The following is a 26,980-nucleotide window of genomic DNA, read 5'->3' as shown; positions in this document are numbered from 1 at the left end:
TATAATCAAGGGACTCATCTACAAGTTTAGATGAAGACAGGGGCAAAGTCTGTAAGATGCTAAGTATCATACCTAAGACACACTTAACCTAGTCACAGATAGATGATTTTAAAACTAAGGCATCACTCTGAAGACAGCAACTCTCACTCCACAAGAACTCAAAGCACTAAAAATGCTCTCCATCTTACTGGCACCTAGAGCTGAACAACATGTACAAGGTTATGTAGTCTCTGTTCTCTCCAGGCTCCCCCCAAACTCCTCCCTTTGCAGAGTCTTTATGAAGGCAGCTTGAAGAAACTCAGGCTTTCTTTGTTCTAGCCTGTAGCCCAGAAATACAAGTTTCTTCACTCCTCCACTCCAAAAAAGCCCCCAAAGATACAGCTAACAGAAAGATCAAAGGCTGTGCTGAAGGAACAAAAAAAAACAAAGCCAGAAAATAAGCATGAGCACAGAAACAAATTCTGCTCTCCTTGGTATCAAAGGAAATTTTTGAAGTCTAATATATGCTTTAAATCATTTTAATTCAGGAGGAATTTGACCACTAATGTTTGAATATAGAACAATAGAAAAAAGGACAGTCTTGCCATAATTAGGATACCAATGTTTTGGTCTGCACATAAAATGCACATAAAATTTAATTCATGAGATAACAGCACATTACAATATCTCCCTTTTGGTACATGACTCCAAGTTGCGCCCGGCTCATTTAACCTTTACTAAAGTCTTAATAAATATTTCCTTCTTAATTTTTCAAGTTATTAGAAAAGGCCCTAAGTGTACTTCTGAGCTTTTTGTGACCTTTGACAGAATTATACAGAAATTCCCAAGAAACATGAACACCAAACTTCAGTGAAAAAAAGGGCCTTGGAGTTATAAAGTGACACAGAGAAGAAAGGATAGAGGAACTGTAAAGCTATTGGCCATTATTCCCATACTCTGAAACACCCTGTGGGCTGTTAATTATTGATGAGGAATTTTCTCTCTCCCTTTCTTTTTGTAATTAAGTCAAGTGCTTTTCAGTTTAGCTTCTTTAAATTACTTTCATTTAAACTTTCACTGCCTTTCAGAGGAACAGCTCGTGACTAGGACTACAGGCCACATTCAGTGAAGTAAGACCACTATTAGCCATTCCACAATATTATTCTAAATGAAATACTACAGTTGATCTCACAATTTTTTCTTTCAAGGTTGTTTCCCCCCCCATCCCCTTCAAACCTCTGACCTGTTTTACCGCTTGCAGAGCACTTTGAAAGCTACTTCTCTGAAGCCCACTCAGATGACCAAATAGAAAATGAAAAATGTTCCATCAAGGAGAGATCTTTGCAAGTCACAGTGGATGTAATTTTATTTTTCTCTTGCATTTGCTTGTTATTGTCCTCAATTTATGAATGAAATTCCACTTTCATAGGTTAGACAACACAATTCATAGCCAGTTTCCTAAGTCCTTGTAAAACAAACAAATGCTTTGGTACACTTCTGCTACTTCTTTTCTTCTATCCTAGCTGCCAAAACAGATTCAACTAGTCTTTTATATGAAAGCTGAAAGTGCTAATAATTTAAATTCATCATTTATTACTCTGTATAAATATACGGCAAAATACTTTCCTCTTCCATTAAAAACAAAACTAAAGAAACCACCTATTAATGCCCTTGCTATTTCCATTCCACTGCTACGTGTGATAGACCACTGCAGTTGATGAAATTATGTGAAGATGAAAATACATGACATGATATGGATAACAACTTACTTACAAAGCCTCAAAATTTGGCCTTCTGCACATAAGGGAAACTAAGATGTATAATTACAAAGGTCAAAAGGAAAATCATGCTGGGATTTCTGCCCTGAATAAAGGCAATTGTTCAGGAAAAAGTTGAGGAAATGATAAATAATGTGCCTACTATGCCTTCATATTGTGCTGTTCTTTATCTTTAGGTTACTGTTATTATCTTATCCCTAAAACATGATCAGTAACAACTTCTCACACCTAAATATACCTAGGTAATGCCTCCACACTTGTTTCATTGCTGTAGTTGGTTTATACAGGACACATCAAAGCAGAGCAAGACAGCAGAATCTTGCTTAAGATATTCGAAAGGCTTTGCAAAGACTTCAAAGTCCCAGCTCTCTGATCATTGAACAGCATTGCTGTTTTTACATCTGTATGAGCAAAGAGGTAAAAAAACAGAATCATGATGTAGAGAGACTCCAGGAGCAATAAATACTGAAACATATACAGAAAGAGAGAAGAAATCGTGTTTTCAGAGCTTGGAACCGCATATTGGTTGACACTTGAAGGTCACTGTTATTGCCCCTTACTTCAAAAGGAGGGATCTGGAAATGGCATTCTGCCAAACTGCTGTGTTTTTTTCCTTCCATCTCATTCTATGTGTAAAAAAACTTTCCTGGCCTCAGAGAATGATGTTTACAAATACTGGGAACACTGTTTAGGTGAACTCTCTAAGGCATGTATAGTCCAGTGCAGGACACTGCCATGGACCTCCAGAGAAACATATTCACATACTGGTTTTGCATTACATTTCCTCAGGTAGTTCACCAAAGCTAAATACACAGTGGAAGAAAAACTTAAAAAAAATAGGCTATGTCATGTTGCGCTTTCATTTGCCATGCAGCTATAACCTCATTTAACTTTCAGTGCTTTCTTTATTCCTCTTGAAATTCAAACAGGGAAAATCTATCATTGCCTTTACAGCAAAGTACAGAGCTGTCAACTGGACTCTGAAAGTATACCAAGTATAAAACATTTCCTTTCAGCAACACCTACAACCAGCAAACAGCACCCCTACTACAAAACCTGACATTTCTGCAGAGGTATTTTAATTCAGATAAAAAGTGCTAGTATCGACCTGAGACAGTAATAGGACCTGTACATGAGACACTTATCAAGCTGTAACTTTTAATTTTTTTATTATTATTACTCATGCATTAGTGGGTCAATCCCTATCTATACATCAATGGAGTCTTTTGTTTATGGTAAGGCTTTGAAAGAAAATTTTTCTTAACCCATCTCATGTCTCTTCCTCTGTCGCATAATTTACAGGAGCTTCCAAGATATTCTTACAAAGCGTAAGATCACAAATTTCACATTTTTATCCTCTCTCCTTTCAAATCTGCTTAACTTCACCCTTCAGATAACCCTACCTGCACAAGAGAAATAAACATGGCCTCCCTGTCCCATATCTAAAATAGCAGATCAGATTTTGTATGTTAATGTCAAAGCCTAATAAAGGTCTGATGCCTATGAAGAGATGCTACCTTACCAAGCCTTTTAATTTAATAGATAAATCTTCTTTCCAAAACCACTGCTTTTACATCCCCTTTCCATTTCACCCATATCAACCAAACTGTGAAAAAAATTAATATCTCCCCCACAACTGATGATATGCCATTCTATTTCAAAGCTTCCCCAAATGCTAGGTAGCTCAGCTCATATATATATATATATATATATATATATATATATATATATGTATGTGGTGGTTTAGGTCCTGCCGGGGTCCAAGACCATGTGGCCGCTGCCCCTCCCCCACAAAGGGAGTGAAATACAAAGCCCCGGGGCTGAGATAAGGAGAGGTTTAATACAACAGTGCAACAGCAACACAACAAACAACAACAATAACAATAACAGTAATAACAATGAACAGAGCAAGAAATGTACCAATACAGCAGTGAGAGCAGAGAGATCGTATAACACACGTGTTCACCAAATCTCCCTCGCTCCTGTGCTTGGGCGCCAGGAGGTGACGACAGCATGGTATTGAATAACCTGGCTAGAGCTTCCCCTCACTGCTGGGGAAACTTAACCCTATCCTGGCTAAACCAGGACAATGTATTAAAGAGATCCTTAGCATATCCACAGATATGTGACTGCGTGTTTATCCTGGAGATGTTTTCTTTGTCTATATTCATGCATCAGTTGTTTTAAATATCCAAAACTAGGAACCAGAGATAAATGTCTAGGAAAAAAAATAAATTTGTTTCCTTCTATTACAGCAATAAAAATAAATTAATTTATTTTCTCTTCTGGACCTTTAATAATCCATATCACAGCCTGAGTCCTGCATTAAATGAGATGTTGAGTCTCCCCACTTTGCTATTTCATACCTATCATACCACTCATCGTATTTATCACAGACAGCAACTCTAAGAGATGTGGAATGCACCCATTCTAAATGAAATAAAATAAACCCCACCCACAACTGTAATCAGCACTTTGATTTATAGCCATAAGTATTTACATAATCAAAACATTTCACATAGTGTAGTGGAAAGTCACCAGAACTTGAAACATCATGACAAAATGAGAATTTTGCCATAGTAAATGCTAGAGAAAAGTAAAAAATTAGTTATGGTTTAGGATGTCTGAAAACATGGAAAATCATAATAAAAAAAAGAAGTCTCAGCTGTATTCTGGACAAACCACCCCTGAAGGCCTGGATCTACATAAAGCAATTTGAATAATCAGTTAATGGGGCATAATAGCCAAACTAAGGTCTGTGCTGTTGGTTAGAAACTCACCAGGAATCCACAGTTAAGCAGAAAAAATGCTTAGTGTCAGAGGCTCAGCTGTGTTCATTGTTTTCTGGTAAAACCAAAATAGTGTCATGATCTCCTCCTTCATCTTGGCAATCCCCAAGCATCAGAAACATGTATTTTCTAACAAACAGATCCTTATGACTTCTCAGAACATCTTTCTTTTATTTAGGCAACAATTTTCCAATTTTTTTCTAGGACTGTAAAGGGTGCAAAAGCCCTTGAGCCCAGTGTGCACCGTGCAATGGTGCTGTGTCCAGCTAGTCCAGAAATTTGCAGGAAACTGGAATTCCTTATGCTACTCTCTGCTCAGAGGAACAGTCATAACAGCCTTGCAGGCAGGACACTAACAAAAGCACAGTTCATAACTACATAATTCCCTGTTTGGTCCTCTGCTGTTTTTCCCTTATCAGTACAATTCTCCTGAAGGTCAAGTTTCTTCAAATTGAAAAATCTGGAAGCCTCAGGTCAACCTGAACAGTTGGTCTTTCTCACAACTGTTTAGCCCCACAGTCTAAAAAAGATAGCTTGTTAAATCCAGCTTCGGTCCCTGTTTAGGATGCAGGCTCTGCTCTGATGGGTTCTTAAGATGGCAGTCAGCTCTTCTGCTTGTTAGGTTTCAAACACAGGAATACCGACAAGAAAGTCCTAACCAAGGTCTGGTTATCTCTAGATGAAGGTGTATAGTGTTCTAGGATCAATCTTAGCAATGCTTTTGTGATTTTTGATGATACAAACCAAACCAAAACTATGAAAAAGAAGAAGAAAGCAGAGAGTCTAGTAAAGTGAATATCTAATCCTAGCTATTCAGAACTTCATAAACCTCAGTCTTTGATTGTAATTAATTCCACAAAGCTTTGACAGAGCTGTTCACTCAAATGCTGGTAAGAGGTGTCAGTGTAAATCTCATAGAAGCTCCCTTGAATACGTTTGCTAAGTCTGGCTGACACAGCTCTGATGGGGCACCCAGGCAGAAAGACGGGGATGGTCTCTGTGCAGTACTGAAGAAAGGGGAATGCACAGCAAAATGTGAAACACGTTAATTTGAAAAACTGGGAGAAGTACTTGTTTCTGGTTTGTATGTAGAAGGCTCCTGCAGAGCACCTGTTCAGTGCCCAAGACAGCACTGAGAAGTTCTGAACTATCTACCTTCTGTTCCCTCAAAGACACACAATGAGACTGAAAGATAGACAGCAATTTGTTTTTTAATGCTTATATAGCCAGAAATCACTGCATACAATAACAATCAATCTAGTGCAAGTTCCATGCCACTCCTTACATTTTTCCACAACTCTATCCATTGTGTGGTTGGAAAAAGCTAGCTTTACTTTAAAAAGAATAAAAAACAAAACATGGAAGAATTTGCTTAAAAGTCTACCGCTTAAGAAACAGCATACTAGACCACAGATTGAGAGCACTCAATTTGGACCAGGGCAGAAAACCTTAGGAGGTGCTCTCAGCAAAGCATTTGAAATGTCATATTAACAGGACTGAAGTTGCCCCTAGGCTTTTTGGTGCTCTATGCCATCATGGTAAAAGAAAAAAGTTTTGAGCAAAGCAAACTTGCTGGTGGTCAGGACTGGTATTTTAAAGTACACTGCAGCAGCTACATACCCTTAAAACAACCTTCAGCCCTTCTTAGTAGTTGTTATCAACTTCTTTATTTGTTTATTTAGTACAGGCACATTAGGCTGGGTTTCACTCTCCATGAAAACTATTTTAACACAAAGCAGATTTGGGTCTTTATTTGTTTTGAACCACAAGCGAAAAAGCAATACATTTAGTTTGGAATAAGGTTGCCAAATGGATGAAAAAGGCCTGCAAGTTTTCCTTTTGGTTGCCCTTAGCATTTACGGTCAACTTTTCCCAGCTCAAAACCCAAAGTCTGCTCTCAATTAGCCTGGCATAAATCAGAGCAAATCCATTGACTTCAGACAGCTCTTCTGGATATATCCATTGTGAGACAGACAGAATTTGGCCAATATTGTCTTTTTTTTTTTTTTTTACCGGCACCATGGATTTTTCTCTTTTTGGAAGACTTATCGGTTGACACAAAGCAGATGACTGTGGACAACCTGTTTGATGTGGTAAACAAAAGCAACGTAACTGCCAAACCAGCTGATGGAGTTAGAAAGAAAAGAAACATGAACACTGTGGGAAGGAGAACACTGAGGAAGAACTTGAACATTCTACTGATTTTGGTAGTGAAGTCCAAAAATAACCAAGAATATTGTCCAAAATAAAATTTATTACAGTGTAAGAGTTTGCCTTTAATCTCTAACCATATCCATCAGAAGCAAATCCACCTAACTTGATGGTGCTAATCCATTGTAAAACCAGATATAGACATCTGCAACCACACACAAAGTTTAGTTACCGGCAGAAGCAACACAGTAAGATTAACATTAATATTGCTACATGTTTCCTATTGGTAAAGAAAATGCAGTGAAGGAATAAAGAGACTGAAACCTATTTTGCAGACTATTTTTCAGAAAATACAGCACTACAAAAAAATGAAGCAAAAGAAGGTCATTTGCACAAGACAGATGGTTGAACAAAAGTTACTTTCAGTTTAGAGAGGTAATAAGTAATTTTTATCCATTTGTACAGATTCCTCTCTACAACATTAACAATGGAAGCAGAAGGGACACAACAAGCATTTCCTTTGACAAAAACAGGTGATACCTGCATCATATTTTAATATATGATTTTAAAATCTCCTTACAAATTGCAGCAAGGCCTAAACTTATGATGCTTTATTAAAATCCCTTAAACCAATAAATATGCCATGTGCTCAAATTTGAAAATTTGATTCCTGTAGGAACAATGCAGAGAGAAAAACCTCTCTCCACTTCAGGTTAATTCAAACTTCATAATGCGTAAAAACTTTGTATGAGTCATTCAACTTCACTGTTTTTCTGTTTAAATGTTAATGACTGGAAGCTATGAAGCTTTTACTATATTTTTTGGTCCCAGTTTAGCTATCAGGTGTAGAGATACTGTTGCATTCATCTGGTCTATTTCACTGAAAGTTGTGAGACTCACTGAGATATGATAAAGCAGGAAGGCTGGTTTTGCTCTTCCTACCACAACTACAGATTTGGACAGATGATGAGACTGAAAATATGAAGGACAGAATCTGCTTTTCTGAAACACTTGTTTACCAGAAACCCAGGGAGATTTATAGAAGAGCCAACAGTTGACTAGTTTCTTGGTATGGCAACTTTAAAAATTCCATTGAGCTTGGAACTTGCACCTTTGGGTACCTAAACATATTCTGTGGTCTGTAATGTCCAATGAGAAAAAACCCGATTTGCTAGCTACAAGTAATACTCCCTGTCTTTACCTGCTAAGAGGATTGGAGAAAAGGGTGAAAAAAGGGATTTTTATTTAACTAATATGCGAAGTAAAGATCAGTGTTACATACATTCATAACTGAATGCCCTCTTTCCTTACAGAGCCAGGTAAGTTAGAAATTCCAAATGGAGTTAAAGAGCATCTATTTTCCTAGAGAAGATTCCAAGGACAACTGCAACATGAAATTAAATCTGGCTGCTTATATGAAGACTTCTTTCCTGGATTTACACTTGAATTATGCTTTAAATTATGTTACTGACGAAGAGGGTGGGGAGCAGAACTGGATAATTTTTTTCAAAAAAGTAGGATAATTATTGAAATTTTGCTATGTTGGTGAAAAAATATTTCAAAGAATTTGCAAAACTAATCTGCCATGTTTCTACTCCCCGATACTAAAAATCAGTTCAAACACAAATTCGTTAGGAGTTACCAAAGGCTGCAAAACAAAGCTAGTAAGCAAACATTCACAGCAAGAAAATACTGGTAGAAGTTGCTGTCCTGCATGACTTGTATGTGGTTTTTACAGTAAGAGAATCAGCAATATCTGTAGAGTTGAAGCATCTCCTCATTTCCAATCCAAATTCATCAGTTTAAAAAGTCAATGGTACCTGCTCCACATTCATGGATACAGATTCCCAGTCACATTCGTAAGACATGAAGCAGGGCCCAAGGTCATGCACAAGGCATCCCATGCAGAGCGGCTGAAGCCCCCAGCTGTACTCACACTGAAGATGCTTTAAACCCAGCCTCAAATGCACTGGCATCCTTGTCATCAGCCTGTAAGACCAGGGGGCTCTCAGCAGCCAGCCCACTAAAGACCCGGCCAACAGAAGGTGATGGAAAACAAGAATGAATGTGTTGCCAAATGAAAGAAGAAAAAAAAAGGAAAAAAAAAAATCCATTATGTGGTATATAACATGCAACTACTGTTTAAATTATCTGGAGTCTTATATTTTCATGTTGCCTGAAGCCATTAAACTTTAGTCATCTCAGTGTGCTTCGCAAGAAGGGCTGCTTTACATGTAATGTAGGATTTTAAGGCTCTAAATTCACACCCAGTGCTAACCAACAGAAACCTCCAAAGAACTTCCCAAATGTTATAATCCACGCAAGATATGCTCTTCATGGAGGATACTTCCATTTTGCAAATTGCACTTTCAGCCACAGGATGACAGTGTCCAGCTATAGCTATCTGCAGCATATGTATCTTTACCTGAGCTACTCAGCCAGATTCCCTTTATAGTCAACAGAGAGAAACAGCCAGTTTCAGAGCATGACTCATCTTCGTTGAAATTTCAGGCATGTAGAATACGTTAGATAACTGAAGGCCTACCAGTGCTTGCTGCACTCCACTGACATCAAAGGGAGGCAAGCAGATCAGGCATCTAACTCAGGCAAAATTAATTCCAGCCTCCTTGTCCAGTAGTCAGACATGCTGAGGATCTGCAGCTCCCTTTTTTCCTAAGCATGCACAGTCCAGGCCAACCCTTATGAGACTGGCAACGCCACTAGCTTCGACTGACTCCAGTGTTGCAGACTACTGCTCAGCTAGTCATTACTGTCTCTCTTTCACTAATTATAAAACATTAGATATATTCACTATTACAGTGTAGCCTCAAAGGAAAATATTTATGCTGGAATGCTGATTGCAAAGGGGAAAAAAATAATTAACTGTAACATATACAGGACAAATACCTCTGCATTAATGCAACTATGTCCTTGTTACAATCTTCTATTATGTGGGTATATTGAATATAAAATCTGTCAATGGATGAAATTAAACTTGGTTAGTTCCCATATCAAATGCTCTACCTCATGTGGTTTGGGTCCATTTACTTAGAGTAGATGGTGCCAAGGACCTTAGCTATGTAGATAAGTCACCTACAAATCCATTTCTTTTCATTGTTGTTGTTGTTTTTTTGTTTGTTTGTTTGTTTTAACTTTAAATATGCTTTTTTTTTTTCTTATTTAATTCAATGGAAGAAGGGAGATAAAGAAAAGCCTGTCAGATTAATAAAGTGCAATGAACATAATGGAAAGTAATAAGGGGAAAAGAAAGGAGTATTCCCCAGCTCATGCACTTACCTTTCACTGAGATCCTCAAGACGCTGTCCATGGCCTAGCACGAAGCTAGGATTTGACTGACTGCATGGACTTGCAGGGGCTGATAAAGTGCTTTTGACATTCTGTACCGAGTGCCTGCGGCTCCGTCGGCGCTCTAACCCCCTTCGCTCACTAGCACCAAGACTGGCCCTTCTCCGGTCCTTGCGCCCGCTGGGAGGGGGGTCAACACTCTCATCTCCATCCTCATGTCTCAGTGTCACCTGTGAAAGAAAGGAAGAAAGGTGAGGCTGCTGACACGGTTTCTTTAGGTACCACGGGTCTTCACACCTAGGTTTTAAAAATTAACTGATCTCAGTATGATTAACTCCTATTAGAGAGTATTTTAGAATAGTACCATCATTTCTTCCCAGCCAAGGAAGAGGTAAGCAGGTGTATATGTAACTGCATTTCTGTTGAAAAGTATCTATTTTGACAGATCTCCCTGCAAAGTAAACAAAGGGGAAAAAAATAACAAACAAAACTATTTCTGTGAACTGGTACCACAAGGGATTAAAAGAAAAAACACAGACCACACATCTCCTCTAAGCCTCCCAACTTTTAGGTTAGCATAATTACTTCCATGTATGCCTTTCAGGGAAAAATTCAGTATTTCCTGCCAGTTCAGAAGCACTGTCAATACAGAGGAACATATGTACAGTATCAGAAAAGAGTGATGCTGAGAATATCATGGCCACAGTTTGACAGAAACTTCTGACACATGTTGGGAGCTCATCAGTTGGAAATAGTAGAGAAGTAAAATATGGGTGCAACACCTAGTGTCTTGAACTACAGCATGTCAATGACATGCCAATATGACATACCTCTAACAGAAACAAAGCAAGTGCTACCTTAGGGCATGTGAGGAGAGATATCACTGGCAGAAACCACAAAGTTACTGGTGGATCTCATCTGAAATGCAGCATAACATGTAAGTAATTGTTACATGAGAAAGATCCTTTCAGATAGGCAGAGGTACAGAAGAGGGTGATGTGGGTAATCTATTTCAGTGGGGAAGAAGAGATTTTTCAGATAAAGAACGTTGGCAGAAAAAAGAAAGAACGCACATGGGCATGTCTAAATTTAGCCTGGTCATCAAGAGAAAGCTGGTACCCAACTAAATCAACTGCTAATTTTGCAATCAAGTCTTTCAGTAGTCACAGCATGCACAAACCCCCCTGCTTTTACAATTAATGGCCATCTTTTAAAAAGGATTTTATGACCTGATGCCTCTGACAGTAGGAAAAGAAAGAACATGGAGCCCTCTCATTCTCATGCTCCTATTTTGGCCTGACTCTTTTTGCAAACTGCTGTATATAAAACTTAATTCTGTTAACGTTAGTGAAGTGACATGGGTGTAGAGTTGATGAAGAAAACGGAGAATCAAATCTACCGAGTCCTTCACTGGACTTAGAGATAAAGTCATTTAACTTCATCACACCAGAACATGAATTCACATTTATACACATTAACTTAAGCTTAAACCTCCCCGCTCCAGCACTTCCCACAGTCTGAAAAGAGGCTAATTAGTAAGAAACTGGATATCCTACCCTTACATATAAATACTTGAGAAGTAGTTATTTTATACCTAGGTGGTGAACGTGGAGTCACTCACTACTCCATTGCTGCAAACTGTATAGGATCTGGTCCAGTGTAAACTCGTAAACAAGGACTTGCTGGGTATTCAGCTCCAGAACAAGTGGTATTTGTGAAGCTGAGCTCAGCCGAACCTTTTTCACGAGCTGAATACTTTTGCATGTGGAAAGAACTTCTACTTACTTCAGGATGTGTAACTAGCAGTCTGAGAAAGTTTTAACTGCAGGCAGAACTGCCTCTAAGGAGGCTAGTAAATGTGCTGGTTTGCCTTGGAGTATGCTCCAGCTTTAGTATGAAATGCATCTGCATTAAACGCAGCCATGTACCATAGCAGGTCACATATATGAATGTGTATATTACTTCTAGCAACCAGATGTTTTTCTTTTAAAATAAAATAGATAACCAAATTTCACCTAGGTTACATTTCACCCCTCCTCTCAGCTTTGAAGTTTGCACAAGCTGTAAGATGCATAAAACAGGGCATGTTATGTTACCTCATAAATGTTAAATTGCTCAACTAAGTCCAAGTCTGTTCCTTTCTTGTTCAAGTGTCTCTGTGAAATAGCTTCAATGCCTAGCTCTTCCAGACAGTCCACCACATCGTAGAAAGAGTCTTGATCTGGCAACCCCGACAGCGTCTAAGAATCAAAGGAAAAACATTTAAATCTGTTTGTTTTGAAAAGAATTAGACAAAGGTTTTTAAAAGCGGGTGGCAAGTGGTGCTATGTATGATTCCAATAAAGTAAAACCCATGATGTGGGATTAGAGACACCGCTAGAAAATAAAAAACAAGTGGCACAGCTTTTAACAAACAACTCTGTGCACTGTGTAGAAAAATGAATAATTGGCAAAACAAATCAATGTTTTTATTTCATACAAAAAAGTATGGAAAATGTGGGTCTTTAAAATACACAGTTGGATTCTTCCTGGCTTCATTCAAGTACAGAGAATGTTAAAGCATCAGACACAGGGATAAAAGCAAAGAGAGAGAAAAAAATGGTTTAGCTAAAGACAGTGAAGCTGATTTCCTACTGATTCCTGTAAGTTTGGTCTTAAGAAGAAAAAGGCCAATGCACAGCTGTGTGATGTCAGGACAGCAGGAAATATCCTGCACCATGTGCCTACTGTCCTCCACACCTGCAGCAAAGGTCATCCTCCCAGTGTACAAATTGTTTTATATTACAGAGATATTGACTCCTCTCCTCCCTTCTTCCCTTTCAACTTGAGAAGTCTTATTAAAGGTACACTGACTCCTTAACTCCTACAAAATATTAAAAGAGTCACTAATTACTGATTAAGAGGTAAGTTGTTACCAGTGTCACTGGAGAGGAGCTTTTGTACACTAGAAAATACAGAATGCCAAAAATAATAGCTACTGAAAATGAACCATTTGAGTTTAGAGCTTTCTATGGCACCTGCTCTGTGTTCAAGAGAGAGCACTTTTCTTACCATAGACATTTCCCATTTTTTTTGTGAATTCAGAAAACTGAGAAAAGGAAGGTGGTCTTCTGCAGTATTCCATGTATACCATAGTATGCCACTGCAGTGTATGTAACAAGAGGGACTGAACCAAGCCACTCACCTTTACTGCAGAGTGACACATGGGAAGAGGACGTGGGCATTGGACAACTTTGCTCAGAGCACAAGTGAACTCCACCCACCAAAGTCCTGCAGGCATTTACAAAGACTGCTCTTCTGATTTGCCACTGATTTCTACTCAGCTTGTGCTGATTTTTTACTGCTCCGTATGAATGATGCAGAAAAATGAGTGCAACCCTGCACATGTTGAGCAGAAACTACTGAAACATACTGTGCAACCTACTTGCAGATCCACATACAGCTCATTGCAAGAATCAGTCTATACAGGGCCATTTACGCAAAATACATGAGAGTGCAGACTGGAAGCAACATAATTATTCTGGATTAACTCACTAGAGAGATGTTTACACTGAAGTAGTTTCCTCTCTCGTATTTAATTAGCTAAGTAACTTGTCTATACTCCCAGTAGATGAGAGAAAGAGCAAGAGCTAGAGACAGCACACACAAAAACCAGGCCCTTTCCAGAAAGAGTTTCATCTTTTCATGCCTGGGATGGTATGAATTGTGCTCTGAGAATACCGGTTTTCTGGAGCCCGGCTTTTCCAAATGGCTCTGAGCAGCAGAGTGCAGAAGAAAGCAGCCACACCAACAAGCTTTACATTCAGAAAAATTGGTCAAAATTACATGACTAACAAGAGAGAGGAGTAGACAGGTGACATATGCTGCCCTGCTAAAGCACCTCTTTCCTGTGAAATGAGGCACTGGAAAATGTGCATCAACAAGGTACTTCTTAATTTAATTTTAATTATTTTTGAACTAAACACCACACAGCAAGATTTTATTCTTCAGTCATTACAGGACTATTGTCTGATGTCTGGTGAGGCCCAGGCAACAGGAATGCTTAGCACAAACACCAATGAAGTGTTAGGGTTTTACATTCAGCGTTGCATGTTCAAGCTTTAATTAAGAATTTGTCTCTGTCCAGGACAGTATTTAAGCCTCTGTTTAAAACCCACTGAAGACCATGAAACTAAATTTTCCTGAACAGTGCTGAAAATAGATACCATGTACATTTTGTTCCTTCCTAAACTGACACCAAGCATTGAGTAAGAATCTGAGGATTCGGCAAATGAAGTTATCACACTGTAAATTCAGTGGAGCTTTAATATGGATATGGAAATGCTGTAACAGAAAATAAGGTTCAACTATCAGGCTTTCTCTTGCTTGTGAAAGAAGTAGACAGCAACTATGCTGACCTGAGCGTTCATGCGCAGTAAGATGTGATGTCTTATGTGCTGAAGGGTGTACAAAGAGTCAGATCTTCTGCACAGATCATTCTGCACAGAGCATTTACTTCTTAAAATATCAGGAAATGGTATTAATGCTGATTTGCAGATCACTCACCTTCAAGTATAGCTTTTTTTAAAATCTGAGCAAAGGCAGGCGGTAGACAGGGAAAACAGCACCATAAGGTAGTATTTACTGGCAACAACTGCTTTTGTCAGCAGTCTTTTATTGGTTAATATAATTTTAAATCATGCAGCAGTGGAAATCCAATTTTCACTGCATGCTACTGGCTAGAACTGGGCAATTGAACTCCCAAGTATAGAAATCAAATATTTTTCCTTTGCATGGTTTGTCATTAAACTTACAGATCTATTTTCAGAGCCTAATGCATATCAAATTCAATTTCTAACATTATAAAATGGGATATAAAAGGGCACCACTGGTGTCACAACAAGGTCAGTTCAGTCTAGCACAAGAGAAAGATTTTTGCAGTATCTAAACACAAAGGACATGAAGTGCTTGCATAAAGGGCTGATTAATTCTGGCTTGTGATATTAGAAAACAAGAGTGGGGTCCCATTTTCCTGATGGTTTTATAAAGGAAACAAAAGCTGCAAACAGCAGAGCAGAGGTCATAAATTGGGCAGGTCCTTCCAAGGTCCTTGCTCCTTCCTGAGTACCTGGTTATGTTCAAAATGATACTCCAGTATCAAAATACACATACAAGTCACAAATAGTTCCTCCTGCTCTGAAAACTGAACTTTACAAAATGAAAACCTGTCTAGAGAATTAAAATTTAGCCACTTGGAGAGCGTGTTTAAAACGTACTCTGTGGTTTGCTTCCCGACTTTTGTTATGGTCTCACTAGCTTAGACCAAAACTGGTACTTCAAATCTGAAACTCTTCAGAACTCACGTGTACAAAGAAGCATGAATCTGAATGTCAGGACTCACTCCTGTGCCTCTATCCAGTTTTGGTTTGAGGAAACATCCCTGAATTAAGATTTTTATTTGTCTGCTGTGTGATTTTCCAAGTTGCTTTCCCAAACCCTTGTAGTAAAGCCTGTGCACCTTTGAGTTCTTCCCTCTCAAGCAGCTGCTTTTGGAATGGTGAACTAAATTAAAACCAAAACCCCAGCCTAAGAATTTTGAGCCTGATGTACCTTCTTAACAACATTTTTACCAAAGCCTAAACAATACCTTTCACCTACCACTAAATGTAACAGTCCCAATAGAAAGGCAAGAAAAATAATGAAGTTGTATTGGGGGTAAAAAAAAATAATTTATGGGCCAAATGTTTTCCTAGATGATAAAACCTATTAGACAACATACTCAACTGGTAATAGCACAATATTCTTATCATTATATATCCTCAGTTACGTTTCCAAACAAAACCTGACATAAATTATTGCTAGACTACACCTGGCTTCAGACTGAAAGGCTCACTCTATTTGCAGTTTTTAAAATGAATAGCCCTAGCTAGTAAAACTAATAAGTATGGTGCCTTTTACAATTTATAAAACAATCACAGTATAAAGCTGTGGTGCAGAGAGGACACCAAGTCCATTTGGTGTGCAATGCTTTATGTGCAAGACCAAGTGATACAAGAGTACTGCTCTGGTTACTAAACATCCAACAGTCTGAGCCTCACTAGAGGGCCCGTGTAGTATGTAGAGAGACATTAGCTAAACCTGATGTGCTATGGTGAAAAGCACTACACGGTAAATAAACACACTTCAAAGTATCGGCCAAGTTTTCAATTGATTTGGGATAGGAAGAAGCCTCTCTCATGTATTTATTTTCCCAGGAACCACAACTTCTAAAACATCTGGTATGGCCAGTGTCAGACATAGGACATAAGATGATCCCTGTTCCACTGTTGCAGTTGCGATGTTCTTAAGGCAGGTCATCGAAAACTGATGTGCCAGCTGCTGTATTAACAGCACACTGGCCTGATACAGCAAATTTTCAACTACAGCTGATGGACCACTCTTGGGTGCTACTCTAAGCTCCCACTAGTAACCACTGGCCTGGAAGCTGGTGCTTAAATTCTAGTTTTCTACTGGACCTGCTAAAAACATTCAGTGCTTAATCTGACTATACTGAAACATATTAATTTTTATGTATTTTGTAATTATTTTATCTATTTTTAAAAATGTATTGTATGATATGAGAAAACAAGCAATCTTAAATACAGGTAAAAAGAAAATCAACAGTAATCTTACAACTACAAAGCTTCCAGTGTAATCTCAATAATGAAGAGGGTTTATAGTGGTTAAATAGAAAGTGAATTGAATGCAACACAGAAATTTCCTTCTGCATTTGATAAGCAGTTTTGTTCTTTTTTATACAAAGGAAACGTAAAGACTTTAATCTATCCAGACTTCAGTAATAAAAATGAAGAAAGTAGAGATTAGAATAAGATCTTACAGATCATAGGAACTAATCAAAGGAAGATAACAAAGGTTATACTGGAACTATACATAACCAGAAGTATCTGCATTGGGATCAGTCTCATTTAAGAGATTCATTAATGTTTAAATGCCCCCAAATTAAGAGAGGGTTAATGAAATGTTAGCATAAGTACATTGATTAAGCATCAACAAAAGAGAGGGAGAGGATAAAAGGCAGCAATTCTTATGTCTGGGCAGATGTGTTTTCTGCTCTTGAGCTGGAAGGAAAACAGTCTGTAAATATATGCATGGAGAAAGAAAAAGGAGTAGAAGTATGCTTCCTTAAGACAAATCCCTCATGAGGACTCTGCCTGCACTGAAAACTTTGACATTTCCTTGTCTAGAGAAGCTGAAACCATCTGAGCCTTCTTTGTATTCTCTGCGGGGGAAAAAAATTACAACTGTAACATGCTGCTTGCTGTTTTCTCTATAATCATGAAAAAAATCCCATTAAAAACATCATAAAGCTGTCCATAAGCCAGATCATAATTATAAGTGTGGCGTTGTGGGATTCCTCTCTTCCTTGATCTTCATAATGGCTTTACTCCTTTGACTGCGAGATGTTTTCTTTTTGTGTGTTTTTAAAGAACTACCTCCTCCTAAAAATAGCTTTAAATGTAATGAAAAACTCAGACTAAAGGAATCAACTATAGAATAATAAAAGAGCCAACGCAGAACAAAATTTTTGAAGAAGTCATACAGCAGGTAGATTACAACTGCACAAATGATGAAGAGAATTATCTCAGAAAGAGGAACTGGTACACTAAACAAGGTGTAAAAGGGAGATATTAAAAAATAGTCACCTTGGCTTTCATAGCAGCTACAGACAGAAGCATATAAAGCTGGTGATGCCTTTCAGAAAGAGTACCTCAGTGAAATAATGTGGTCTTTTAAAGTCAAGAGGACCCTTACTATCATGTAAGGCTCTAAGTTAAAGTACTGGAACATCAGTGATGTCACCAGGAGAGGTTAGTCCCTCTCAGGGATCTTTGCTGGACAATATCTGCCATTAAGAAATCATTTTATCAGAAAACCATCAAAGCAACCCACAGCTCCAACCATGTAGCCATAAGCACAATAAGCTGGCAGCTTGATTTATGACCTCCACTGACAAACTCAGGATCTTTAAATGAATATAATGGATAATAATAATATTCCATAATACTCAGGCCTATTAAGTATAATCATAAAACATATGGTTATTTTAATCTGGTAGGGTGTTGATTTTCTGTGCTCATTAAAAAATCCATTTTTAATTTTAGTCATCCTACGATTTGTTTAGGACTAGACGCTAAGTTTTAAGGAATTTACACTAATAAATTTCTAACTTTTACGGGCCTTTCACCTTCTCCCTCCTCATGGCACAAGTGAGTACTTTGGAAAACATTTGATTTTACTGCAAAACTACTACTTGTAATACAGGACACCAGAAAATATAAGGAGAGAAGAAAAAATGTAACCTCATCTTTTTAAGCAGAAACACTCTTACTAGCACTCAGACCTGTTAAATTCATCACATTTAGCTTGAAGTAAAAAAAAAATTAAATGATCTGAACTAGAAAATTGTGCACAATGCAAGCCTTTATGAGCATGTGATCTTTTCACCAGCACTTGCTTTCTTTCCCTCCTTGGATAATGTGTTGAGTTAGTTTGCTGAGTTTTGTTTTGCACTGCGTTGTCAGCATTGGGAGAGGAGCCATGTCATAACACATTTCCGCACAGCATCTAGCAAAATAGCAATTCTGCTCCCAGCTGCTGCCTCGGGTGACTGCAACACAAGTAACAAGAGTGTGCTGATTGATTACAGCTGGTCCTGCAACTTCTCCAGGACAGGTCTCCTTTGTCATATATTCTTAACAGGGAAGACCATTATACAGTTGAAAATACTAACATTATCTCCACCACTTATGTTAACAAAGTAAACAAACCTTGTTAACCAAGGTCATTGCATAAACCAGTAGTTCAGTATCAACCCCATCCTTCTCCTCCAAGATCTCCATGACGTTGGACCACAGCTTGGCTCCTAGAGGAAAAGCAGAAACCATTGGTGACAGTGATCAAAATCTGTTGCATCAACATTTATCCAAGAAGCAGCACAAGTTGGAATATGTGGTCATGGTGAAAAATCAAGCTGAAAGATCCAGCTTCCTCTTCAATCTCCCTTGCTTCACAGAAAGTGAAGGTAAGGCAGATAGTGAAAGCCACAGCTCATCCTAAAAATATATGCTAGGTGGACTTCCCCCCCAAAGTACCAATTTCTCTCCCTTGATGATGAAAGAAGCTTTGTTAGCCCAGTTTCATTGTCACTGAACTATTAAAAATCAGATGGGAGGAATTTTACCCCACCTATCACAGGTTCACACAGGCTTAGATAAATCTTCAACAAAAACCTATATGCTATGTTTTCAGTGTACTTGTTGCTCACATTCCTAATGCTATTACTGAGTTACACTGCATTAAGTAAGTCCTGTTAACAAAACAATGCGGCAGAGAAACACAGTTTTCTCAAATTACAGACTGTGTGTCTTGGAGAAAAGAAATGATCAATGAGGGGAAAAGATTTTCGCTGTGGTTCTTACACAAATTATTTTAATAAGAATCCCCTCTACAAAACCTTCAGATAAGTTTCTCTCATTTTTCCACTAAATAAGATCAAAATTTGTGCTTCCAGTTATAACGTATTTGCTTGATTTGCATTTGCATCGTTATCTGATGCCTAAACCCAAGTGGCTTAATGAGTTATTATTTTGCCAAAAACATCAGACAGGAAATGCCAGCCAGACACAAGATAACCTCTTGTGGGGAAGGTACCTTGTAAAACCATCCTATTTCATTTGGCTAAAAGGCAAGATGGTTGCACCTACTAAAGAAAAAACCCACATAACTATCTAGGAAGGTGAAGTAAGTAATGAAAGACTATAATTCAGTGTTTTGTCTGCAGTACAGTTAAAGGTGAGGAGGACAAAGCAGAAAGCTACCCCTAACTTAGAGAGATACTCCATTCAACTACATAAGCATAACTGTGAGAGTCTTTGAATTTCAGACGAAAACATGCACTGTATTCCAACAGCCCACATCCCCTACCTAAACAGTACAGGGAAACAACACTATAGGGATGACGATAGTTTGAGTATAAGCAGGCAGTAAAATGCAAATGTTTCATCACAACCACCTGTTGCCGACTGATCAGTGACCCCGAGGTTAAAACTCTGCATTACTCTCACAATGGTAACGGTTCTTGTTTATTCATGCTGATATTAAACCTATATCCTGCTACACAGACATAAAATCTCTGCTAGCCAAGGATCCCTGTTTTCAAGGCAATGGCAGTGTACTGTGTGGAAAAACCTGTCTGTTAATGAATGCACAGACAACAATATTTCTCCTGTTTTCTCTTTTCCTCTTTTTGGACAGTCTCTGATCTTTACTACTGAATAATAAATCAGAGCTTCCTTATCTCGAGCAAAATCAAAGGAGGGGGAAATTCACTCTCAGCTCTCCAGATGTATTTAGGCACATTACTAATTAAATACTAATTCAAATACACAGCTGTAATGAAAATACACTAGACACCTCTCTACCAGATTCTCTATATTACCGGACATTTTGTGCAGTACATGTTCAAAAGACATGTGGAACAAATTCACTTAGCTCACAAATGATATATGATCAACAGGAATGATATCCTCACTACAAAAATGTCTTCCTGTGGTTTCCAGTGAAAAATAAAAATGGAAGAAAATAAGAAAGAGAAACAATATGGGGAAACTATGCAAGTATGTTATAAATCAGTATGCTGATTTATAACAGTGCCATTTGGAAAAATGAGTTGACAACAACATAAAAAAATAATTATTTAATCCATTGCATTATTCAGTGAGAGTTCTTCTAGGGAAACATGCCTTTATTTTGCAGGCAGGTTTTATTCTTATTGGAACAATCCTGCTTTGTTTTTTAAAGTCAGCATCCTGGTGTTTGATTTTTTTGCCTGAATGTCTTGATACTTCTCCATTATCATAAAAGAATATTTTTAGGATCACCTCGCTGTTTTCCTGCAAGGATGATATATAATTTTCTTCTACCCATGCTCCTTCTCTATTTCAGAATACAGTCTTCTAAAATTGCTAATCAAGCACACTTACTAATAAGGCAGCCCTGTAACAGCTCATCCATCTTTCAAAAGCTTTAATTAACGTGCTACTAAACTTAGGCATTTTCTAAAATCTAGTCTTAAATTTGAAATTCATCTATTCCCTACCTAAAATCAAGAGGAGGCAGTACTGTCAACAACTTTGATAGAGCTACTCCAATTTGTACCAGATTAAACTTCTCTTTTCAAATGTTGTTTTCTTCCTTATGATCTCAGGCTGAACAGCCAAGGAGTGAACATGGAAATAGCCATAAGGCTGTCTCTACCAGCCTGGGGACAAGGCAGTTCTGGTGTGGAAGTTGCACCATGAACTTACTGCATTACTATACTCGGGTTAATATTCCTTGCTAATATATAATGAGAGCCTACAGTTTCCAGCCTGTGATCCAGACAGCTTGGGATATGGGAAGATCTGGAGCAGGTGTTTGTTCTCATCCACTCTCATGCCCTGAGCTTGGATTTCCAAATCTGTTGTTCCTGGAGAGTCACCACATAAAGATGAGATGAGCCTACATGAAAAAAATTAATTTTCAAGGCAATATTTTGTAATGATAGGATGATAGTGAAAAAATTCCTCCTTTCAAGCTGCATAGAAAAACTTTGTGAAAGATACCTTGGAAAATCATACACTAAAAAAATTGTTGACTTTTCTGAACTCATTGGCTGCTGTAGTAAAGCAATGACGCTCATACAAGAGATATGAAACACATGATGTATATTTTCCCTTTCCTTTAAAAGGTTATTTGTATTGTGGAGAATATTAAAAGCTCTCCATTCATAGATGGAGAGGAAACTTTGAGGAAACTATTATGCAGAGCTAAAATCTACAGCTTCCATTTTCTGTGTAATTTCTAGGTTTGCAATGTATATGTACTTCTAGTAAAAAACAAAAACTTATTTAATATTTGTATATTATGGAGTTTATTTTTAAAAATAGTAAGTGTAACCATTTATGCTTGCCAGTTCTCAAAAAGGTTTACTTTCCTGTCTGTCTCCTCTACCTGATCATGATGTAGAAAAACAATGATGTAAGAGAAAGATAATGTAACATCCCAGCGCTTCCTATGGGAGGAGACTGGGATGTTCCCATAAGGTTATGACTTCCATGCAGGACTCGCAGCAAAATTGATGGGAGTGATGAAACAGGCCCACTGAAGTAAAGCAGCAGAGGTCGAGTTTTGTGTGTGTTCTCCTGCCTTCTAATGCGTAAAACAAGAACTGCTCGACTGCCTTTCACAGTCTTCTCACTGGTAACAGCTCATTATCATGGTTACTCCAACAGGAAGGCTGGAGTCTCAACCCTAATGCTACTTACAGCCCTTCGAGTAGTCACATATGGTGCATAAACACGTGGAGAGCTATGGGGTTGCAACTATTAAGCCTATATTAAATTAATACAGTCTATTTATTGAATAATGTGCCCATTATTTCAAGTCTCAGTCTTATCTCAGTTTCCCCTTTAAAGGTTTTTACGTATTTAATTTAATGATGTCATTCATGTCTTACAAAAAATCTTGACATCACAACTACACAGGATGTGCACAGTATGTATAAAGCATGCAAAACCAGAACCATACATGAGGAACGCCACCAACTTATAGACTGCCTGTCTCTAGTAGCTATAGGATGGAAAGGTAGTAAGACTTTTGGAAAGACCTCAACATCTTGTACTCCTGGCTATTTAAATATGAGTGAAGATACCTTCCATCATACCTATAGCATGGGCATTAATTTAGTGGACATCTAACTATGTGTGAAGTGGCTGGAAAAGCAGAAAACTGATAATGTGGGCCATTTACAAATAACATAACAAGTCAGGTAAGCAGTAACTTAGTTCACTAACAGTATGTGACAGTGTCCAGGTCAGTCACAGGGCTTTAATTTCTGTCCTAAAAAATTCTTGCGATAAAGCAGCCCCAGACAGCAGAGTGCAATGCCAGCTCCACTTTCCAGAGCCTGCACAGTCCTGATAGGCTTAAACTGAAAAGCGATCAAATTCCTTTGGGGCTCTGAAACAAGAAAGGGCGGGGGGAAGGGGAAGCTAGATGGAAGTATAAGTAGAAGTTACTTCCTATATGATGAAGGCCATGCAGTTATTCACTTATGGTCTGCTTGTATCTGAGAGTAAAGCTGGCATTTCCGTGGATCTCTGTACTTCAGTTTGCATATGGATGTATTCTCACATAGAAACCACAGATGGGATCACTTTGAATCCAGGCTGAGTTAATATGGGGTTCTTTATGTTAATCATGTGTGGTACACATGTTGAGGAATTATGTCATATCTCATCACCTTGTATGTACATGAAACATTGGACTTTTTTCAAAGCAGTGCTAAACTTAATTATATACCTGCAAGATTTATGAGGACATTTCAAGAAAAGGCATATCGCTTTTTCTTCCTCTGCATTTCTGTTCCATTAAATCAGTCATAAAAGGCAGGTGCTCCTCAGTTATAAGCCACTAATTTCAAAATATACATTAAAGCATAGCACATTCACAGCTAAAAGTGAAGAGCTATTACATTGATGACCTAGAAAAGGAACTAAATATAAAACAAGAAAAAAATCTCTTTTGTAACTAAGTGGAACTGCTTAGTAATAAAAAGAAGAAAAAAAAAAAGGAAAAGTGGATATTTGGGGCTAAGTTATTTGCAAGAGTTCATGAGACAGTCCACCAACCCACAGGTATGAGAATTCCCAAAAACCCTCTCCTCATGCTCCTAACATGTATCCATCTAACTACACGCATGATTTTTTTTCACCAGTTTTATGTTGTTACTTAAGTTTTTTCATTACTTCGGGGCATGTAAATGTTTGCCTAAGGCTGTTCTACAGATACAGAAGGGAATACACAGCGCACGGTAGTGTGTTTAGGGTCCTCCTTTCTTTCTCTTTTTTCTTTAATGAGGTTTACTAGCATGTGAACAGATGGCAATTTGAATACCAGTGAGTTCAGAGAGCCGAGGAAATACTAAGAATGGCTGTAAAAATAAATCACAGCGCTCACAATTACATGAATACTGTAATTACATTTCTGCTTATGGCATTGTAAGGTTTATTGGTTTTAATTCAGAACAGAAAGCCAACCTGCAGAGTCCACTGTCTAAAGTGTTACACTGTTTTTGAATTGCCCCTGCCTGTACCCCTGCCATAAGAGACAATTTTTTTTTGTCTTTTCAACGCACTCATTCTGATAGCTGAAAGCAAAATCTGGCTACTTTCTCCTATTTCTGGCACCACCTTTCTCACCATCCCCCAACTTTTTTGTTTCACTTTTACCATATCAAGTCGCTCAAACAAGTTCAGCATGGAGGCAGTTGCTCCACAGAGGGGATCTTGCTTTCAACCTCCATGTGTTTGAGACCACAACAATGGCTCTCCCAACCTCAAAAACTCTCCTTGAGGCAAAGGAATGTTTTGCATCAAGAGAGAATGCCCCAGGAGCTTAGCAATAGCTTTGTGGGAAGAACAAGAAAGAACCATTTTTGTTCTATTTATTTGTAAAAAATACAGTATACATATTCAAGTATTTTTCATGAGCCTGAAGGGTAACAGATTTCATAGTATAATATCTGCTCAGGGGCTTTATTTTAATGTAACAACAGATGGTTTTGCTTTTACTATAAAGCCTGTACTATTACTGACCTCGTCTTTCTCTTCAAAGGGATTACATTGATTAGATATCATTTTCTCTTCTAAATCAGACTGCTGCTTCTCAGAAGGAAGTGGAATGACATCCTGGCCTGAAGGAGCCTTCGGGGTCAGAAGACGTAACAGGACTTACTTTGCACGTGGGTGCAGGAAAGGGGCAATGACTGCAGTGCCTAGGGAGGTAGTCAAGCTCCTCAGCTTTTCATTCTTCATTTTTCCACTATAATTCATCCCTCAAAACAATCTTAAATTGCATGAATACTTAAAATATGCTTTTAATCGAGAAATGAAAGGTACATCGGACAAAGCAGGCATCATGACAGAAACTCCGGAACCACTGAAATGTCATCCTGATCTCAGCAGTGCTGGGATTTTGCACCCTCCAAGTAAGGCTACTCACCTCTCTTTTCATCCACAGTAGATACTGCCTGGATTAAAAGCGGTGCATTGGATTCGGTATACTCCACAAACACCAGCAGCAGCTTCAGTGCTGTCTTTACCACCAGGCGGAACTGGAAAAAAGGAGTGCAACTTGTCATTCAGCAAACCACAGCATTTCCAGATGTGTTAAATGACACCAGGCAAGACGCAAGCGCAGCGATCCAGATCTGGTAATAACACAGGAACAGAAGAGATTAAGCTGTGCCAGGACCAAAAAAATGAAAGGTAGCCAGTTGGCTGAAAATTCCATTCACTGGACAGTGCTCTCCCAGGGAAGTCTCAATAGTCAATGAATCCAAACAAAACCTTAATGCTGCCACATGTAATAAAAGGTTGAACATCACACCTATGCATGCACCTATGCATACCCCCAACATTGTTGTCCAAAGCTTGGTGTACACAGAACCTCCTGAGCTAAGAATGCATATATTCCTCTATTTCTCAACACAACATTTATCTCCCCCTTTGACTGTGAGCTTTTGATGCCGTCAAATTACTGTATGATGGGATGAGCTTCTCCTCATGTTTTCTTCTTTTCTTATAATGTTACTATTTAATGTCTAATTATTAAGTAGATCAATCTTCACTATTTAACACAACTTGGGAGAAAGTGTGCTTAATCTCTGATTATCCCACCCTGTCATGAAATTTGTGATTTACTGAAACAGAACATTCTGCCTACAAGTTTTCAGGAAGAGTGTGAGTTCAGCAAAGACTCAACATTGGTAAAATGGACCTACTGGAAATAAATAGCCAACCTCTATCAAGTTTCATCACAGATCTCCCATTTCCAGACTGGATCATTTGACTATCAGAAAATTTTCAAAGTGCTGAGTAAGAAATTTTAGGGACTTGACATGATCAGCTTTGTGAAAAAACAACTCTTTACTTAAGGGAGTATTTGGAGCTTTTAATGAAAGGAGATGTGAAAGAGGGGGACATTTTAATAGGCAGGGCTCTACATGCACAGCTGAGTGGGCTTTCACTAGGAGAACTGATTCTAGGTCAAATCTGCTGTATCCTCAATCTAAATCATGGATTTAAAGCCAAATAAAAGGTGATACACCCGTGGTCCCAGAAACACAATTTCCAACCTACAGTGATTGAATCAAGCTCCAGAAGAACAGGTATTTGTAAGTTTACTGTATTTTACTGCTACCTTGTTCTGCAACAAATCTATCCAACAATGTGTAAGATTTTTAATGAGGCCAGCTACAGTATTGTGCTCATTACTTCCTCCTTTGCCATTGACACATTTTAAATCTACTTTAGGATGCATTCATGTAGAGACAAAACCACACTCCAGAAAATCCTGGTCTTTGTCTCATTACATTAAGTTGGTAGGCACTCTGAAACATAACCACCTAGTCATTAAAATGTCTCACCTGGGGGGAAAGGAAAAAAAAGAAAATCATTAGCATTGCTAAACTGTTTCAGGGATACATATATATAATTTCTGTCAGTATTAGCTCATTCCCATTCCCTCATTTTTTCAAGTCCTCTCAACAAAACTGTCCTAAGAGGCAAAGAATCACTGTTAATCATTTCATAGATGCAAAGACACTGATTTCACCTGTATTCTAAAAAAGACTGCAACAGGTATAGACTCAAGTCACTGCGTTCGCATTGCCACTCACAGAGATATATAATAGAGCTCACTTCATGATAATGAGCTAAAATGCAGCTTGCTGCTATAAACACAGAGTTTAGTATGAACAGTAACCCAGGTATTTCCCTAGTTTCTCAGGTTTTACCCACTCACACTGAATTGATCTTAATGCACTGCAATGAAACTACCAGCAACACAAAATCTTCTGTTGTTGAAACTAGACTCTTTCAGACTTGATGTATCATC

At 38.2% G+C, this 26,980-nt stretch overlaps 1 protein-coding gene across 10 annotated transcripts in view; it reads right to left on the bottom strand.

Annotated features, from left to right (window-relative positions):
* Positions 1 to 26,980, bottom strand: part of FHOD3 (formin homology 2 domain containing 3) — a 415,016-nt gene that overhangs the window by 109,028 nt on the left and 279,008 nt on the right. For 5 of the 10 annotated variants that reach the window (XM_074875159.1, XM_074875167.1, XM_074875176.1 and 2 more), the window contains exons 7-11: positions 25,085 to 25,196; positions 18,811 to 18,905; positions 12,100 to 12,243; positions 9,995 to 10,233; positions 8,634 to 8,720 (exon numbers count right to left, since the gene is read on the bottom strand). In XM_074875159.1, the coding sequence (XP_074731260.1) occupies positions 8,634 to 8,720; positions 9,995 to 10,233; positions 12,100 to 12,243; positions 18,811 to 18,905; positions 25,085 to 25,196 (677 nt within the window). The remainder of the gene's footprint in view (positions 1 to 8,633; positions 8,721 to 9,994; positions 10,234 to 12,099; positions 12,244 to 18,810; positions 18,906 to 25,084; positions 25,197 to 26,980) is intronic. The other 5 variants (XM_074875204.1, XM_074875213.1, XM_074875223.1 and 2 more) reach the window with 1 other exon arrangement.

The sequence above is a fragment of the Strix uralensis genome, chromosome 1 (assembly GCF_047716275.1).
Source record: "Strix uralensis isolate ZFMK-TIS-50842 chromosome 1, bStrUra1, whole genome shotgun sequence".
Lineage (NCBI taxonomy): Eukaryota > Metazoa > Chordata > Aves > Strigiformes > Strigidae > Strix > Strix uralensis.
Note: the sequence above shows the minus strand (reverse complement) of the source record. Positions and strands in the feature narration are given on the sequence as shown.